An 18,140-nucleotide genomic window follows, 5' to 3' on the forward strand; every position below is an offset into this window, starting at 1 on the left:
CCCGAGTTAAAATGAGGAATGTCGAGCACCTTAAGTTATACAGTTGGTAAAGGTTTCACACAACTAAACGTGATGTTTTAGCTAGCCAGCACTGCATTATCATAAGTATCAGTATCTAACTGTCTGCTCCAAACAAAGAACTACATAGACATGGAGAAAATTGCCTATTTGTGAATGAGGAAATGCTTGGTACTTGTCCACTCAACATCATTGTTGACACCTACGTGACATTCAGAAGGTTTCACAGTTTCACAATGAGAGGTTCAAGATTTTGGATCCAGAAGGGATGGAACGCTGGTGAGCACAAGTCCTCCTTGCTGCTTATTTCTTAAACATTTTTTTTTACAATATATAATTTTGTTTTCAATAACAGCTTTATGCTCAAAATTATTTGTCAACATGGCCCCAAAACTTCGACGTAAACTACAGATTATGCAATTCATTATTTTACCTGCCTAAAAGGTTTCATGGCCTGAATTCAAGTGTTTTTACTTCATGCTTTAGAGTCTTCCGTCAGATCTGTTAAAGCAGACCTGAAGCCTCTGAAATAAAAGAAATACACAACAGCTCGTAATTTTCATAAAACTTTTAATTCAATTGTTTCATTCAAGACCATTAACAAAAGTACATGAGAACCTCTGAATGTGGTTTAACTGAACCCTGGTGATTTCTGAAGTTGAAAGTAATTTTGACTGCAACTTAAATGTGCAGAGGCACAACAGTTCACCCACCACTTCTCCAGAGCGCTATAACTGATATCCTGAATTTTAATGTTTTTTTTTTTTAAACTGGATTTTCTAATACTTTACCTCCCATATTATTTAAGTTAAATTTGTTTCTTTATATCTGAAGTTTGAACTTCCACTAAGAAAAGAAAGAAAAAAAAAATAGCACACATTACATACAGTATAGTTCAACCCAGAGGTTTGGGATGCATATCAGTATTATCTCTACTAGAAAAGATAGCCACCCTAAGATTGTTCTGAATATTTTGGCGGTTGGCTGGGACAGGATACTTCTTTTTACATTTTTTTTTTTTTTTTTAATGTCACTTTGCTTGTAGTTTTTAGGCACCTTATTCTTACTTAATTCAATATTAGCAGATTGAGTTTTAATGAAAAAAACAAAAAACAAAAGCAAAAACATGTGCAAGAAACAAAACAAAACAAAAAAATAACATAGTATAAAAGAACTGCAGATATAAGATGCCACAAGGAATTCTGCACCCGGGAAAATTTGCTTAAGTGGAGCATGTGAATACCAAAAAGATATCTAAAGGCTCCAGATTGCTAAAGTTAAACCCATTAGATTAACTACTTTGACATTCACATACATCACAAACCATGCTTTCACTTCAGCTCTTCAATAAAGCATTTTAAAACTGCTCAAAAAAAACGAGCAGCGAAGAATCCTCAGTTTAAGCTCGCACATATGAGAAATATGATCCTCCTTATGGAGGGAACTTTGCTTTATATACGTTTTGTAGGAAAGCATACAGAAAGTGGAAACTTGACAAATGAAACCATTTGAAGTTTCCATGGATTAAGGGGCAAACATGAGAAAAAGAAACGGGAGCAGTAGCTCAAAGACATGCCACTCATCAACCCAGGCAGACTACAGGACAGAGGACAGGTGCAGAATTCCAGACAAAGCAGGTTCAAAAGAGAGGGACAAAGACAGCCACACAGTCATCACTCTGATTTTAGAGGGGCAAGGCCCTCAGAAACATATACCTCCATTACACACTAATCACTTCTAGGATACGGCGCGCACACACACGCACGCACACACACACACACTCAGAGATCCCATGTACACTGCAGTGTGGACTCCATATCAAGTACATCATACATGGGAGGCAGGGAACCATGAAATGACAGTTTCCCTCGCAGGTATCGATGGGGACAAAGATTACACATGCCAATTACTGTATGCGTGTTCGTGATTTATGTTTGAGTTTGTGTGTACAAGCATGTGTCAAATCAAATTCCCTTATCTCCTGCTGTTGCCAAATCCCACCAACACTGAATGTGGGGGGGTTTAGGCTCTGTATTGCTCAGTCGATGACGCCAGGCTGACGAGTCTTGCGCTCCACATTGAAGCCCTGTACAAAAACAAACTTTGTTAATGTTGATGTCAATATAATACAAAATTCAAGTAACCCAGAGTTCAGGAAAAGCTTGCAGTGGCAGTGCAGTAGGCTGGGCCGTACCTTTGAGTTGTCAGGACCGCGGGGCTGTCTAACGATGACCAGACGAGGAGCACTGGCATCATCAAGGGTGATGCTCTTCAATCGGTTCACCAGACGGTCAGGGCGAGGAGTTGCCACTGGTTTAGGCCCCTCACTGCAATGTTAGGGACATGATATGAATTCAAGATTAACACTGAGACCAAATATATTCAGATTGAAAACATCAAATATCCTGTACTCAACCAGCCGGAGTTCCTACCTGACTCTGCGAACATTGCAGGCACTACATTTCCCTGTGCGTTGATTAAGGACGACCGAGAACTCCACCTCATCCCCGGTTTGGAGCTCCAGGCCATCTTGCACTTCTTTTACGTGGAAGAACAGTTTCTTGCTCTCACCGACCTCATATGTGATGAATCCAAACTGGGGACAACCAAAAGAAACATTGAAATCAGTATCCCTCACTTGAGGATAACTTCAGTTTCTGGAAATAAATTGTTGATCACCTACCTGGTCTTTGACACACTCCACCAAGGCTCTACGCTGGGGGACAACGGTATAGGCCATCTTCTGTCCAGTCTGGGATACTGTGCAAACCTGGAACTTCACAAGTTCTCCTTTCTGCAGACAATCTGCCTTGCTGGCCATACCCATGATTCCAAAGGGATAACTTGGACCCTTTGTTCCATCTGAGACAACAAAGAAGCGGGGTGACAATTTAATTTCCCTAAAAGACAAACTGAATTAAATAGTGGATCTGCAAAGTCCCATCATAATTTGTCACCAACCTTCCTCTGTGATTTCAATAAGCCCTTGGTATTCTGTTTGGGAGGGGTCTACACTGCGTAAAGGACGGATGACTTTCCCCATCATCACATTCGCACCAACATCCTCACCAATGCCATTCACTAGAAGAGAAAAGGGATATTTCACAATTTAATTGAAGTCCCTTTACCAGCCAAGTTAACAAATCTTAAAAGTGAATCGTTGAAAGAAATCAGCTAAAACTCTTCATACCTGCAGCCACTTTGGTAACCTTTTCAGCACTGACTTTGTTTCCTTTTCCTTTAGAGAGCGTGTACTCCACCGTGTCGCCCAGCTCCAAGCTGTCCAAGTCTCCACACATTTCACTGAGGAAAACACAGATTTAAATAAAACCAGAGTTCAAATTCTCAGATATTTGAATGTCACTCACAAGAAATCAGAAAAAAATACAATCTTTGAATTTAAACTCTACCTGTAGTGAAAGAATATCTCTTGGTCATGATTTGCCGTCTCAATGAAGCCAAAGTTGTCCTTCAGTGTGGCGACAAAACCATGTAGTCTCTTGGCATTGGAAGAGGTACGGTTGAGGACCCTGATGGAGACTGCGCTCTGCTGGCCGGTTCGCTTCACTTCGTTGATGGAGAACTCCACCTAGAGGACAAACATTGTAAGTTTAGCAAGGCAGAGACAAACACTGAATCATTCCTCAAAACAGAGCCACAAAAAGGTGGGTGATATTAGCAGCGATCCTCAGCTGCAGGAGCAAACAAATCATCTTTTCAGCAGAACCACTTCAGTTGACCCATTAAGACTCTAAAAAGTTTCATGTAGCATTGTTCGATCACTGAAAAAACCTGAAGGTTTTCTGAGGAATGTATATAATAACAAAAATGATCAGCTTCTGAAGCAGGTAGAGACATGAAATGAAAAACCTTTGGCCTTTGAATCATTGCAGTTTCCCTAAACTGAACATTTTCTAAAAACCATAAGGCTGGAAAACTTACGCCTCCTCAAAAATGTCTTATACCGACTGAGCCTTGGTCAGTGTATCAGCAGGGACATCGTCTGGGTCTGACTCGCCTTCATTGTTATTTTCATTCATTCATTCATTGTTAGTCAATTAACCACTGCTGCACTATGCTTCAATATCACTCCCATTGCTTGGTCTTCAGTCTTTGCCTGAAACTCTATTTAAAATATTAAACAATTGCGGGCTAAGAGCGCTGACGAACACATTTCCCATAATGCATTTCACCTTGCCCAGTATGTCAGCGAATCATGCCGCACTTAATCAGTCACGAGTCTTGAAAAGTATGAAATTCGGTTTATCAGGTCAAAATGGGTACATAAGTCATTTTAGTGAGCAGTTTGCACTTATGAGTCTTTGTATAGTCTTTAAATCTGAAGATAACTGTATTTACCTTGTCTCCAACCTGTGGGATGCCTCCTCCCTCTAGGTCTTTAGTATGGTAGGCCACAGTGAGCTTCTCTCCACAGTCATCATATCCAATAACTCCTTCCTCTGATTCCTGGCAAAAGGACCCATCAAACTAAATTATTTGAGCATCCCTGTTGTTTGATCCAGCTGCTCCCAGTCACTGCTAAATCGCTCATTAGTTATAGACATTTCAACCAAATGTGTTTAAGCTGCCGGTTTCAGATGAATTGAGCAGAGCATTTTAAAGTATGCATGTATTAGAAGATGGTGTGCCTACACAAGCATGAGAGGCCTCAGTTTGTGCAATGTTTCACTCTGTACAAGCACGGATGGTTAGCATTAGCCTAGTCTACTGCGACAGCTCTGTGTTACAGCAGCATCACTACTGTAGTTTCAATTATTGGGAACAGTCCTTTAAGACACATATTTTATTCCTTCAATTGTTTTAATGATTTTAATGATCAGCAATGCAATTTGCCGATATTGTTACCTCCAACATGTAGATCATTTTTTCACCTTAAATGTAAGTCAGGTTTATAAAAAGAAAAATTGGAAAGAATTTTAAGGCACTTGGAAGGATGCAGTTTGGGTCAGAGAAGATTCCATTGCATTGCGGTGCAGAATCATTTGCTTCATAAATTATGAATTGATTGAATAATTCAATTTATGGTCGAATCGTGGGTGCACGTGCACCGCCGTTGCCTGTTATTAAAAGGGTTCAAAGACCTAAGCGGGAAAGGCGGGTTCCCGTGTGAGACAGACCTGCATTGCTTGCAGAAAATAAAAGTATAATATAAATTGTGGGGGTCAGACTGTCTGTGTGGATGGTAAAACCTTTATGACATGAAAGTGCGAGTGAGCACGTTGCACAAGTCAGCAACAAGGCAAAATACCAAGTTAGAAATCGTTCATGTTTTTGTGAGGAATGTAAATAGATTTTTGGTTCATATGAAAGGATATCTAAAATATGACGGGCCACCACAGTCTGAAAATCGATGGGAAACACTGCTTTGACTGGTCGAGTGAGAGCATCAGTCTTGTTGAAGGTATTCGCTCTCAGAGCATCCTTCTAGATTCACTTTTGTAACGAACATAAATGTGACAAAAACAGTGGATTAGTTCAGCTGGCCAGGTTGGTTTGACAACTGAATTTTATGCTTCAGATTCTGATTTGAAAAATGTTTTGGGTTCTTTCCCTCAAGAACTAAACAGTCTGTTCCCAAAAACCCTTTCTAGTAGTCGGGATTAGTGTGTCTCTAAATTGTGTTGTTAAATAGTGATCAAACACCATGCTGTCATTGGTTGGCCAGAGGCCTGCAAAGACCAACCTTTTCTACAACTTTACCCTTGGAAAAATAAGAAACACAAACACTTGTTACACAGCAAGGCTAGTCAACAGCACGCTTGTCAAAAGCTGTTTTCATACACTGCGTTATGTGTCAACTGTTGAATTTTTATTAAACATCTGAAGTCTAGGAATATTTTGGATAAAGTTGGTGAAATTATTTGACTGAATAAAAGAATAATTTGTATATCATCATCATCACTCATTTGTGAGACATGACTCATGTGGCTTCATGCAGAAGGTCTCAGTCCCTACCTTGTCTTTTTTCTAAACCAACAAGGGACAAGGACAGGTGGAGGTAAATGGAGGACAAAGCAAAGAGTAAAATTAGAACTAAAAATGGGTAGAGGGGTATAAGTAGGTTTGGGCTGGAGCAACAAGGCTACAGTTTTTCAAAGAAATGGGGGGTAGATTCCGTTATACATGTCATAATAATACCTTCTCCTTCACCTTGGTAGGACTGGCATTCTTTGTGTTGACAGCAATAACTTCTTTCTCCACCACACCCATGAAGCGCTGCTCAGACTGGGTATGGAAGGACACTGTGCCCTTGGGCAGCTTCTTGATGCGCACGGCATGGTTCCTCTGAGCCGACAGCATATCCTGGCAACGACAGAACATTTAATTTCATTTGTTTAAGGAGTAATTGAAATGTGGCGGCTAAAGTAGTAACACAAAATACATACTTTGGTGAAAATCTTATTAACAGGACCTACAGGCACAACAGTAAACTCCACTTCATCCGAGATGTGCAGTTGGCTCTCCTCCAGCACTTCACTGAAGTGAAAGAACATCCTAGCATCCCGATCCACACACTTTATGAAGCCAAAGCCATCACGTATAGCCGCAATCACCCCCTAGAAAGAGTATTGGTGGCACAATAGCTGTCTATGAATAGGTAATCACTTAAGGTCTCTATAAATCAGCCATTTTTTTCAAATAAAATGATATATTCAATAATTTAATAGACCATTTGTGAAAATCAAGCCCTTTTTGTAGGAGTCATTTACCATTTCACGCGTCTCCTTGGTGAAGTCGAAGGTGTCTGGGAGGACGTCGATGTTCGTCGCCCTCTCCAGCTTGTCTCTGCGGTCGGTGGAGATGTTGAACTGAATGTGATCGCCCTCCAAAAGGGTGACCTTGGATTTTGTGTCCTTCTCCCCGAACGGCAGCTCCTTGTCAGTGAAACCAATGCGGGAACTGATGCGACCTGGGAGAGGGTCGTTCTGTGGACGCAGGAAAGAAAACAAATTCTTGGTTAGTGACTCACAGGTGCATCGCTAGTTTTATAACCAAAGCCTCATGAAATACGCAAGAATCCACCTTGACAGAATTATAATCTACTTGCCTGGTTTTTGGTGGGAACCTTGGGAATGACCTTGACGACAGTGCCTTCAAACTGCTCAATGCTGATATCCTCAAAAATGACCGTTCCTTGAGCGAGCAGCCTCACATCAGTAGCTACTTCTTTACCCTAAGCCACAAGATCAAAAACAAAAAGGTAAATAATGTTCTAAACACGTTAAGACCAGTAATAAGAGACACTGGTAAAAAAAAAAAAAAAATTGTGGATGGTACAGTTGAAAGCTTGATGACACCTACATTTCTGTCTTTGATGGTGAACTCGACATCATCTCCAGCCTGCAGAGCCTCCAAATCCCCCTTGAACTCACTGTAGTGAAAGAAAATCTCCTTCACCACGTCAGCCCTTTCGATGAATCCAAAGGCCTCCTGTAAAACAACACATGGTTCATCAACCTACCAGTCAAAATGAGTTTGGTGGAAATCATTGAGGTATGGAATAGAACGGGATAAATGGCATCTAGTTATCATACTACCAAACACCATATCTAAAGCAGATCTGATTATTTCCGCTTATTTGGTAAACAAGTAGCATGGTTGGTTAAATCTGGGTTGTCAGGTAAAGTCCATATACTTAACATCTCTGGACTGATCATTTTGTTTTGCAAAGTCAGCCATCAAACAATCCTACAATGCCTTATTAACGAAATTAGAAAAGGTTCATGTAAGGAGATCATTGGTCCGTACCTTTGTAGCACACACCACACCCTGGCACCGCATCTGCTTTTTCTTCACCAGCTGAATATTACGAGCACTAACGGCACCAGTGCTGAAAGAGATAGAGAAATGAATTGGGCAAAAAAGGCAACCGCTGGGAAATCAAGACAATAGTGTCAATAGGGATGGGCTCACTGTTTGTTGGTCTCCATGTAAAAGCTGACTTTGTCACCCGTGTCCAGGTGGATGTTACCCTCTACATCCTCAGGAGTGTAGGTAAGGTAGAACACTTCCTGTGAACATCACAGTGTCAAACCTTGTCAAATGGCTAGGGCACACATTTGAATGATTAAACTTTTACATTCTAAACCACCTAATAAAATGTTGTGTGAATACATAAACAGAGTAGAGATGCCACACTGTGGGAATGTTCCCCATGGGTAATAAACCTGTAGCAATACTGGTGTTACCGATTACGTCCTTTTTTTTATTACAAGAAAAGACGTGTGTTGGCTCGATGTCTGTACAACTGAGTGAGATGTAAAGAAAGATTTCACTGCAGGCAGCTTCACTCTTCTGCTTTCAGTGCTTAATTACTTAGACTGTGGAGATCCACTTCTGATTACATAAAATATCTTTAAGAGGGATGTGTTGTTGCTTCGTTAAAATAACAGTCAGCATCAAGCATGTTTTAATTTGTCACTTTTCTTACCCCATTTCTTTCATAACAGACACTGCCATTGGGAACCTGCACAGGGCCAGACTTTCCATCCAAGTGCACTGGGATTGATGAGACAACCTGCAGTAAATGGGGGAGATCACAGATGGTAGCCATTACCACACTGATTCGGCAATATTCTTTCAAATTACATACTCTATGGACACATGATGGATGAAAGGCTGAATTTCAAATAAATGTCATAATAACAAGTAGATTAAGTGTCAGCGGTGTAGAGCATCACTTACAGGTACGGGTGTAACGGTACACAAACCTCTTTTTTAGAGGTCACGGGTCAGAACGTTTTTCGGTACAGTAGAAACAAGGGACTGAAAACATTAAACTGATTTCTCGCTTTTTATTAAGTCTTTTTTTTTCTAAGTAAAACAAAGTAAACATGCTCATAAAATTATCATAATTACTCAAATATCCATTAAGGTGATGCATGTTGAAAATGAACTGTTAATCATTTGTATTTTCATTTTTTCTTTAAAAAAAAAAAAAATGTACTTGTCAACAGTTTGCAGAAAGATTTTGATGCCCTGTTGGTAGGACACAAACACTCTCCCTCTAGGGACAGAGGTTTATAAAGGGCTGGTGTGACTTGCTGGCTGAAATGTGGATGAGAGGGAACTTCGTAATGGGGCTTGATTACTCTGTGTGTGTTTGAACCCTGTATTCTCAACAACAGTGAACTGTCACATGTCGGCTATTATAAAAATAACCCTAACCCTCGTTTTTTGCCTAAACAGTGTCTGAATATTTGCAAGCAGTAGCTTTGAAGCCAAGTTGAGCTGTGTTTGCACTGAATTCGTTTTTCCTCGTCCCACTAACGTTAGTTATTTCCAAGGTTAGTGGACCATGACTCTTATGATGCCGTTTCAAAACAGTGGGCAAGTTCGATGTGCAACCAGCTACATAACCGACAGCAGCCGCGCAATGTCAGCATAAGATAAATACATTTGGCAGGTGGACTCGCTGCATTTGTTTGGTACACGTGCGTAATGAACCAAGGGCCTGTCCTGCAATTTTCAGTTTCAGATACATGTACCGTTACACCCCTACTTCCAGGTTAGCAGAGTTGCATGAGCAAGATTGTGCTGCAGTGTAAAATCTTAATAAAACGTCTAAACCTGACTATAGAATTCAATAAGCAACTGATTCAGTACCAGTCTGCTGCTTTGTGGAAACACACTGTCTTCTACATTGTCCGATTAGTTATGTGAATGCATTACAGGATGAGTGTCAATAGCATGTTGACAGTCTGGCAAGTTACACCGCTGCCTTTACTGGGTCAACTCAACTTAATGACGGAGCAGTCTGGCCCATTGACAAGTATAAACCCATTGGGTAATTTAACATTCAGCTCCTCAAGCAAACATGCACGTCATCAAATCTTGAAATTTGTTTTTTCTTCATTTAAATACAGGATAAGAGGGGGATCAAATGTTACCGTGTACTTGGAATATCATCCCCTGCCCTAAACACAATGGGCCATATAAATCATTTGACAGACAGGGACAGAACCAAAAATAAAATGGTGTTCCTTAACTGGATGAATATAACCATGCAGCACAGTAAAGGGATAGGCGTGCAGGTCTGGCCCCACCTGGCCCGAGATGCGCTCCTCTGGCAGCACCTCTGGCTTTATCTTAAGCAGCTTCACTGCTATGCGCTTGCCAGTGCGCCTGTCAGAGGATACCTCAAACTCTACATCATCTGAGGAGAGAGAAGCAGGAAAACAGTTAGCACACTTCAAATGATACAGGGGGAGCTTGATTTGCATTAAACCAGATGCAGTACATGTATGTAATGACCTTTAAGACCGGGAGCGACGTTTGCGTGCTTCTCCTTTTAGAGTCAGATGAAATATGTACACGTTTTGAAATTCTCTCATGAAAGTGAAAATGTAGTTGGTAAAGTTGCTTTTCCGATGATGGCTGACGATCCCAGCAAGATTAAAGCAGATAACAGCAGTGTTTCTTTGATGAAAACAAGGAAGAAGATTTAGATGATTCCTGCTGATCAAGGCTAAGTCTGTAAGAGGCGTGTTTGAGGAGGAAGACGAAGGAAGTCTCATCTATATTAGTTAGTTTTTTTAAATGTTAATTAACTTCAGGGAAACAGCAATGATTTAGAATGAACGCCAAATGTTTTTCCTTTCACCTATTTCTGCCTCACAGTCTGAGAAATATACGTTTGCTATAAAAACCCTCAGGTTTTAGGTGGTCATTTTCAAAAATGCTTTGTGTTCTTTTATTCTGCTCCTTTGGTCTTAATGGCTTCATGTGGCTCAAGGCGTTTATTATTACCAGGTGAGGATTGAGACAGATTAGTTATTCATGATTTGTGCACAAGGCCTCTAACCTCCTATTTTGAGATCCTGCAGGTTGCCATTGTACTGAGAGCAGTGGAAGAAGAGACGATCCTGACGTTCAGAGCACTGGATGAACCCATAGGAAGTCAGAAGCTTCTCCACCACGCCAGTCTCTCTAATGCCTGGTCCTGAGCCATTGGCGTATGCAGTGTGCCCATTGTTATGGAGCATTCCTGGGTCAAAACTCATCTAGGGGAGAGGAGAGACAAGTGTTAAACTGCATTCAGAAGTGGATCAACATTAAAGCAGACAAAAATGTAGCTGCAATTAATGCAGGGTTAAATGCCAACTTACAAAAAAAAAAAACTGAAAAACACTTCAAAACATGCATGTAAAGCACATTTCATAGCATGTGGGGAGGGAAAAAAAGCAAATATAAAGCTACATTAGAGCCTTCAGGGTCTATCTGGCCATTTAGAGGACAAAACACATTTATGCTAAAGAACGGTTCTCAGTCTTCAAATCTTCAAAAAACAAACTGCAACATTTCAGATTGACCTTGTGTCATGCACTCAAACTACGATTCACCCACTATATAATGTGCTTTTAGTCCCACATCACCTAAGCGCTGATACAACTTTCATGCAATTCTTGTTAGACAGACAAATTCATAAAATGTTCAACTTCCTCTCAGACGACAATTTAAAACCAGTGAAATTCCCTTATCAAACTTTGCCCCTACATCCTGGTCAAACTTCCACGCTACTCCAAACCATGCTGTTAGCAAAAAGTCACATGACAACAGCGGGTGACGGGGCTGTTAAAGTCAGCGTGGGCACTGCCGATCATGACCGCTTACTGATCTCTGATACAAGGGAGTCCGTTTGTGTTTTTTGCTTCCTGGGTAGGGGTGGCAAGAGATGGAGGCAGAACGGGGGATAGACATGGGCCCGGTAGAGGTGGATGGGGCAGAGCCAGTGTTGCAAGCCACTGGCGGTTCAGAGGAGTCTCTTTCCATTTCTGACACGGGGGAGAGGACTTGAATATGCTGTTGAGGAGGCCACAACTTTGACAAGGAGCGTGCGCATAGCATTTAATGATTTTGTGTAAATAAACGTCATCACAAGTTGTAATCACACAAAACAAGTTATTATCTGGCACCCTCTTCTACTTGACCTCGCTAATCTGCTGACATTTCATAATCCGCCCCTGCACGATTTTTGGGGGGGATGGGGGCACCATATCTCAGCAATATTCTACATACAAGTTACCTTGTATTATATTACCCTATTACAATCACCACTAATACTCAAACCCTGTGAGAAATCCTGACAACAAAATACCAAGCCAAAAAGTAAATGGACACTCGGTAACAATGGCTGCTACCATGACACTTTGATACTGTGACACAATCACACCATTATTCAATACCAGTGCAATCAAACAGGAATGGCTCTTTGGGGAAGGCAGACTTAAAAACTGAAACCAAGTTCTTCAAGATGAAATGGTTTACATGAAGTGTCATAAATCTTACTCATGGTCACGTCAAAATAAAACTACCAAAAATGAGGAACCAGAAAATGCAAATGACAGATCAAATAGCAGTGCATCTGCAGTGGACAGAGTGTTGGTGATGGATTATGGGTTATGAGTTGGGGGGTCCCAGAGCAGCCTCTTCTTTTAGGTCCAGTTCTGCAATATCAAAACAACCAGACTTGACAATATGCAGGTCTTTAACACGAATACCCTTGGTACAGGATATTAAAGACTTGAATACAAGGGCAGAGTGTCTAAACCTTTGGTTTGGCTGCCTGTGCAGTGATTACATGACTATACAATTTTAGTCTCAGAGATAATGCAGGGGTTCAGTTCTGATGGGCAAGAACTTTAAATACTACAAATTAACGTTATTCCAGGTTTCCAACTGTTATGTAGTTTAGCGTTGCCTTGATTGAAGAGACGTAACGATTTGCACGTGTCAACACCCAATAAGGGTTCTTCAGGTTTCAGATGCAAAATAAAATATGAGAAAAAAAAAGAAAAAAAAAGACTTGGAGGATTCATTAAAAGAAAGAAAAAAGCATCACATTTCCACAGTCTAAGCAGCAGAACCCCCCTCAACCTGTAACAATATATCTTGAGTAGAGGCTAGTCTCGGGAGCCCAAAAAAAGGATGAAAGTTAGGCCATTCACAGCAGAGATGCAGGGGCAAGTGGGTGGATGGGTGTTTGATGGGGGGTGGGGCACGTTGAAAAAGAGGTGGGAAGGTGAAACTTACGGAGCGGCCATATGGCGACAGGCTGAGTCCGACAGGGGAGGTGCTGCTCAGGTCAGCGCTAACAAACGCGGTGGGAGGCGACGCAGGCAAGGTAAACTCAACAAAGCCTTTCCAGGGGCTGCCCATATTTTCCCATAAACTCGGACCAAACTTGCTTGAGCACTTGATTACTTGTTTTGATGTTTTTTTGCTTGACGTTTAAGTGCTATTTATTAATGTTACCACCCAAAGATACACCGCTGGATGTCTGCAAGGGTGAAGAGAGGAACAAACATAACGGGTAAGGCAGATAGGTCAGCCAGTGTACCAAGTGTCACAGTGTACCAAATAGCTGAAGGAGTTGAAAAGGATTTTTTTTTCAATTAGGGAGGATATGTATTTAGTGCCAGAATATAAAAAAGGCAGGGGACTGGCTGAGAAAAGGAAATCAAATCACTCCTCAAAATAAACCGCACAACTAGTGTAACTGATTGGAGGAGGTGGCGGCTTGGTGGAGCATAAATATGCGAAATAGCATTAACAATAACATGACAAAAATCTAATCTTCAACTGAGTATTACATCTTGCACTTTGAGGTTGTGTGCTTTCAAGTCCAGATCCAAACATGTGATTACATGTTAAGACCAATGTACAAGGTTAAATTCAATGAAGCGCTGCAGAAGCTGCTTTCACTGTGAAATAATCACCTTCAAATAATCACTGAATGAGCTGCTGTTTGATAAATGCTAACCAATTGATGAGGCCAAAACTCAACATACAAAAATGTCAATGACAGCCATTATTTACAAAGGTTGCTCACGTGTTTTTCAAATTTGAATATTGATTAAACAAACAAGGATGAACTGAGCTGTGATTGGTGCTCAGTGATAAGAAAACAAAGTCTGCACAGCACGGCTGGCCAAACTGAACTAGAATTTAGAGTGTTACACAATCTGTGTTTGTACAGCTGTGTAGTAAGATTAATGTGTAAAAACAGGGAATTTACAGAATCATATTTTCAGGAGAAAACCACTACAATCAACATATAACTTACACATTTGGACGAGGACATTTTTGAAAAAGTGAAATATGAAATATGTAAATAAGTACAGTTGACATCACCACAAAAAGTCTTATATTAAGAAAGTAGTACAGTCGAAACCCACCTTTATTTGTCGTCTTGTATCTTGTTATTCTCTGGATATTGATGACTATACAGTTCCTGCAGATCTCTTCATGCACACAGTTGAACACACACACACACACACGCTTGTTACACGTTTCTGGCACAAGTTCTAGATGGTTGCACAAAGCAAAAAATGATGTGTGGAGGAGGGGGTCTGGCACAAAAAAGGCAAACGCAGGTGCAATAACACTGCTTGGAAAATGTTAAAGAAAAACAGTGAGAAGAGAAGAGGATAGGTTCGGGGAACTATGTGGAGGAGAAGAAAAAAAAAATAGCAGATAGCAGCCCACTCCACACCCCGGCGGTGAGTCTGAGGTGTGGTGAGGATGAGGAGGGCTAAGAGCAGCGTTGGGACGTGTGCTTTGTCAAAGCTGTTGAGTAGGCACAAACTTCTGGTTTCAGATCAGTTATTCAGAATACGCTTGGGCATAGGCTTGCTTCTTTTCTGTGTTTCGGTTGAGCTGATGCGAGTCTTCTTTGGTCGTTTCAGGATTTGGTTACTTCTTGCGTTTTGAAGCCTTGAAGTGATCCCTTTTTATTTTTTCCCCTGCGTGTCTTCAGTGTTGCAACTTTGCTTGTTTGAGGGAGGTTTGTCTTCAGTTTCTTTGTTATGATCTGAACTTGAAGCAGTTCCGGATGGTACAAAAATTCAGTTCCGTTTCACTTCATACTGTTGAGAAAAAGCAGATTTAGTTGGTTGAGAAAAACATGACTTAACTTTATGTTGTTTGACAAATTCACATATGAAATATTTGGGTGAAGACCAAAGAGAACTGTAACATGAGAAACACTCCCGAGGTCCACCAGTGACCAGAGGTTTGTGAGAACACTTGATTCTTTGCCCCAGACTCACAAGTATAAAAATAGGTTTTCCTACGATGCCTCTGGATACAGCCCATAATGCCAGGCAGCTGACTACCAGGCAAGAGCTGTTAATCAACAAGTCCTTGTGCATACCGTCAGTGATATTTATGGCAGCATATTGGACAGTCTTGTTTTGTCATTTATCCCAGATCTAATGTAAATGTGCTCGCTTGATACGCGTGAATCAAATGTTTTTGTATTACACATGTAAATGTAGCTAATGCTAGTTAGACACTTAGCACCTGAGCTCAATCAGTAGGTTAGAGCAGAGTGGTGTTGACCCAAATACACTGCTTTGAAAAAAACAAGCTGGGGGGGCCAACACAGGACACATGATATCTAGTCGGCTGTGACTGTCGCAATGACTCTTCCCACTTGTTTCCCGGAAGGTTAATATACGATTCCTAGTTCATATTTGTAGCAGAGTTATAATGTGTGATGTACCACCAAGTTTTCCTTCCTTTCACAGACCCACAATAACTGCAGCTGTAGTGAAAACACAAACACGTCAGCTATCACAAGATGGCTTGGGTTACTGGGTTAAAGGTGATGAGCGACGAAAAGAGACAACACTTGTGTGAACCATGGAGGAGGTGGCATTGCTCCACTCTCCCCTTTTCAGCAGTGCGCAGTTACAAAAACTGAACGTACAGGCGCTGATTTGCATTTTCAACACTTTCTGATGAGCATCAAACAACGCAGCTCGGGGATAGTTGAGCAAGAACAAACTAGCAAAAACGCAGACAGTCCCAGTTCTGACCGTGTAGCTACCAGAACCTCGAGCAGGTCTCTGGTCCTGGAAGATTTAACCAGCGGTGCTACTCGCTGGTCCGTGGCCCGATCAACAAGCACCATGACAGCCCCACCAGCCATGTGACTTCCCAGCGAGCCGCCATCCTCAGCTGGAGCCGCTAATAGAGGCCTGATCCAACACGTTGCGGCAGGGAAGCGTCACAGGCCCAAGCAGCTCGTGTCACAGTCCACGCCAGGAGCCGACACGTACAAATACCTCTCACACGTCGACGGTTCACTGCTGGTTCATCGGAATAACACACAGTGATGATTGAGTATCTGAGTAGTCGTCTCAATGACCTTGTGTGGACAAACAGAAGCACACGGCTTAGCATGCCGCTAACGCTCAAGTCGTAAACAGCCAGTACCCCCGGGCGTTTCCTACTTTTCCACATGGAAACCAGTTCACTGCGACACAGTTCAAGCTAGCGGTACAAATTAGCTCAGGTGAGTTATTTGACTGACACTTGTGCGGGGTTTGAAACTCACGGGAAAGTTGGAAGAAAAGTGATCGGAGTGAGAAAACAGCGGCACGTATAACAGGCTCCATTCGCAAAACATGGGTTTTAGTTTTCGCTGGCTTCATTCTTAAATCAGTGCACTTAGTAGAGACTTTAACGGGACTTGAAACGGGCATACCAGTTGGACAGACACATCCGGCATCCACGTGATACACTAAAAGTTACTCAGACTTAAAACAAATCGTAGTTCGTAGCAACGCTGGTTTTCCTTCCGACACCGGGTGGAGTGACAGATGGAACTGCAACCTCTAAAGCGGAGTTTCGGGGCTGCCAACGTGAATGTGACGCAGAGACGAGCCGAAAACACGAGCTGTTCCACGATCCGAGTACAGCTGCAGCTAACTTGGCTCACTGTGAACCAGCCTTACTGAAGTACAACTGGGTTTAAAACACATAACGAGAGGTAGTGAGCGCTAACGGCACGAGGACGGGACAACAAAGAAGCTGCGAACGACGAGTCCCCGTTAGCGCCACTTGATTTCTATTCAACTGTAACGTTTTTGTCCATCGCTCGACTATAAACCCGACACCAATGTCGAGCCTGACATACGGAGACGTGTTCTCAGCAACACTGGGCTCTCAATGCATGACATTAAGCAACGTACCTAGACCGTTAACAATGCTAACTCGCGGCTAGCTGCTAGTTAGCTAGCATGCTGCTGACTACAGTGTGTGTGCGTGTATGTGGTGATTTATGGTGAGGGAAAATACGGCTGCCCCCAACCCAGGCCCGGGCTCTGCGTATGATGAAGCGCCGGACAAAAACCTCGTGTTTGAGGCCCCACTGCACAACACGGGGTTAACTTGTTGCTGGCCCGTTACAAACCAATGTCTGAAGAGTTGTTTGAAAAGATAATATTAATAAAAACTCACCCCAACAGCTTTCAGCACTGTCACCAGCGCCGCTAGAAGCAGCACGGCACATTACGTAGTGAGCAGAGAGGCAGATATCGCGATATTTCAACGGAGCGACCAGAGAGCCTACAGGGAAGAGTGGACGCTACTGAGCAGCTGGATCGTTGTCTCGCAATGATCCATGGGAAACGTTGATAATAAAATGCTGTAACTGAGGCATAGCTGTGTATATAAATGTAGATAATTCGAACCAAACCTAGTTAAAGTCATTGGAGGATTCAGTTAAAACACTAATTGACAGTAATTACAAGAAAGTTCTTAAACTGCGCTGATGATGTTAAAGGGATAGTACACACAAAAAAAAATGCACACATTATCTACTCACCACTATGCTGATGGAGGAGCCCTCCAAAAAACTCCTTTTGAGTATCAGGGGTAAACAGTGTTGCAGCCAAATCGAATAAAAGTGAAGTAACTGGTTCAAACGTAAATAAACTACAGAAACAATTATACAGCTCCTGTGGTGTCACCCACACGCGAACACAGCTCCAGAGGTGAAAAGATTGTGTTAATGATTTTGATCAGTTAATTAATGGGTCACCCTTTACTTCAAAGGTGATTAGGTTCAACGGCCAATGGCTTGGAGATGTTAGTCATTCTCATTGCTTGGGGGTAGAACCTATCCTCGATCCTTGACGTCCTCCATTTCACACTCCTACACCGTCTGCCAGATGGAAGGAGTGTGAAGAGGTGGTGCTGGAGGTGTGTGGGATCTCTGAGGACCCTCTGCTGATAGATGTCCTGCAGAGATGGGTTGGATGAGAGGGTCGTTCCAGTGATGTACTGGGCCGATTTTGACCACTCTCTGCAGG

At 42.0% G+C, this 18,140-nt stretch overlaps 1 protein-coding gene across 13 annotated transcripts; it reads right to left on the reverse strand.

The window, feature by feature from the left end:
• Positions 1-571: 571 nt before the first annotated feature.
• csde1 (cold shock domain containing E1, RNA-binding) lies at positions 572-17,431 on the reverse strand. Of its 13 annotated transcripts, none has more exons than XM_053425559.1 (22): positions 17,287-17,431; positions 14,627-14,906; positions 14,217-14,282; positions 13,072-13,318; positions 10,844-11,042; positions 10,029-10,195; positions 8,471-8,557; positions 7,954-8,051; positions 7,789-7,870; positions 7,342-7,470; positions 7,088-7,213; positions 6,750-6,965; positions 6,426-6,596; positions 6,178-6,342; positions 4,378-4,506; positions 3,429-3,607; positions 3,209-3,321; positions 2,980-3,099; positions 2,702-2,880; positions 2,451-2,614; positions 2,213-2,345; positions 572-2,104 (listed from the first exon to the last, which is right to left on the reverse strand). In XM_053425559.1, exons 4-22 carry the CDS (start codon positions 13,195-13,197, stop codon positions 2,057-2,059), a joined length of 2,631 nt encoding a protein of 876 aa, XP_053281534.1. In that variant the 5' UTR covers positions 13,198-13,318; positions 14,217-14,282; positions 14,627-14,906; positions 17,287-17,431; the 3' UTR covers positions 572-2,056. The 13 variants fall into 13 exon arrangements, with proteins under 13 accessions (XP_053281534.1, XP_053281537.1, XP_053281535.1 ...); XM_053425562.1 differs by adding an exon at positions 5,723-5,740 and having other exon boundaries at positions 4,378-4,485; positions 6,190-6,342; positions 14,217-14,906; XM_053425560.1 differs by adding an exon at positions 5,723-5,740 and having other exon boundaries at positions 4,378-4,485; positions 14,217-14,906.
• Positions 17,432-18,140: the final 709 nt, after the last annotated feature.

Source organism: Pleuronectes platessa, chromosome 6 (genome assembly GCF_947347685.1).
Source record: "Pleuronectes platessa chromosome 6, fPlePla1.1, whole genome shotgun sequence".
Taxonomy (NCBI): domain Eukaryota; kingdom Metazoa; phylum Chordata; class Actinopteri; order Pleuronectiformes; family Pleuronectidae; genus Pleuronectes; species Pleuronectes platessa.

Coding starts and splice junctions, on each gene's coding strand:
- csde1 (XM_053425559.1), bottom strand. CDS start 13,197: ATGGGCAGCCCCTGGAAAGGCTTTGTTGAGTTTACCTTGCCTGCGTCG. Junction 11,043..13,071: donor TGTCGCCATATGGCCGCTCC/GTAAGTTTCACC, acceptor CCTCTCCCCTAG/ATGAGTTTTGACCCAGGAAT. Junction 2,615..2,701: donor TGGAGTGTGTCAAAGACCAG/GTAGGTGATCAA, acceptor GGTTGTCCCCAG/TTTGGATTCATCACATATGA.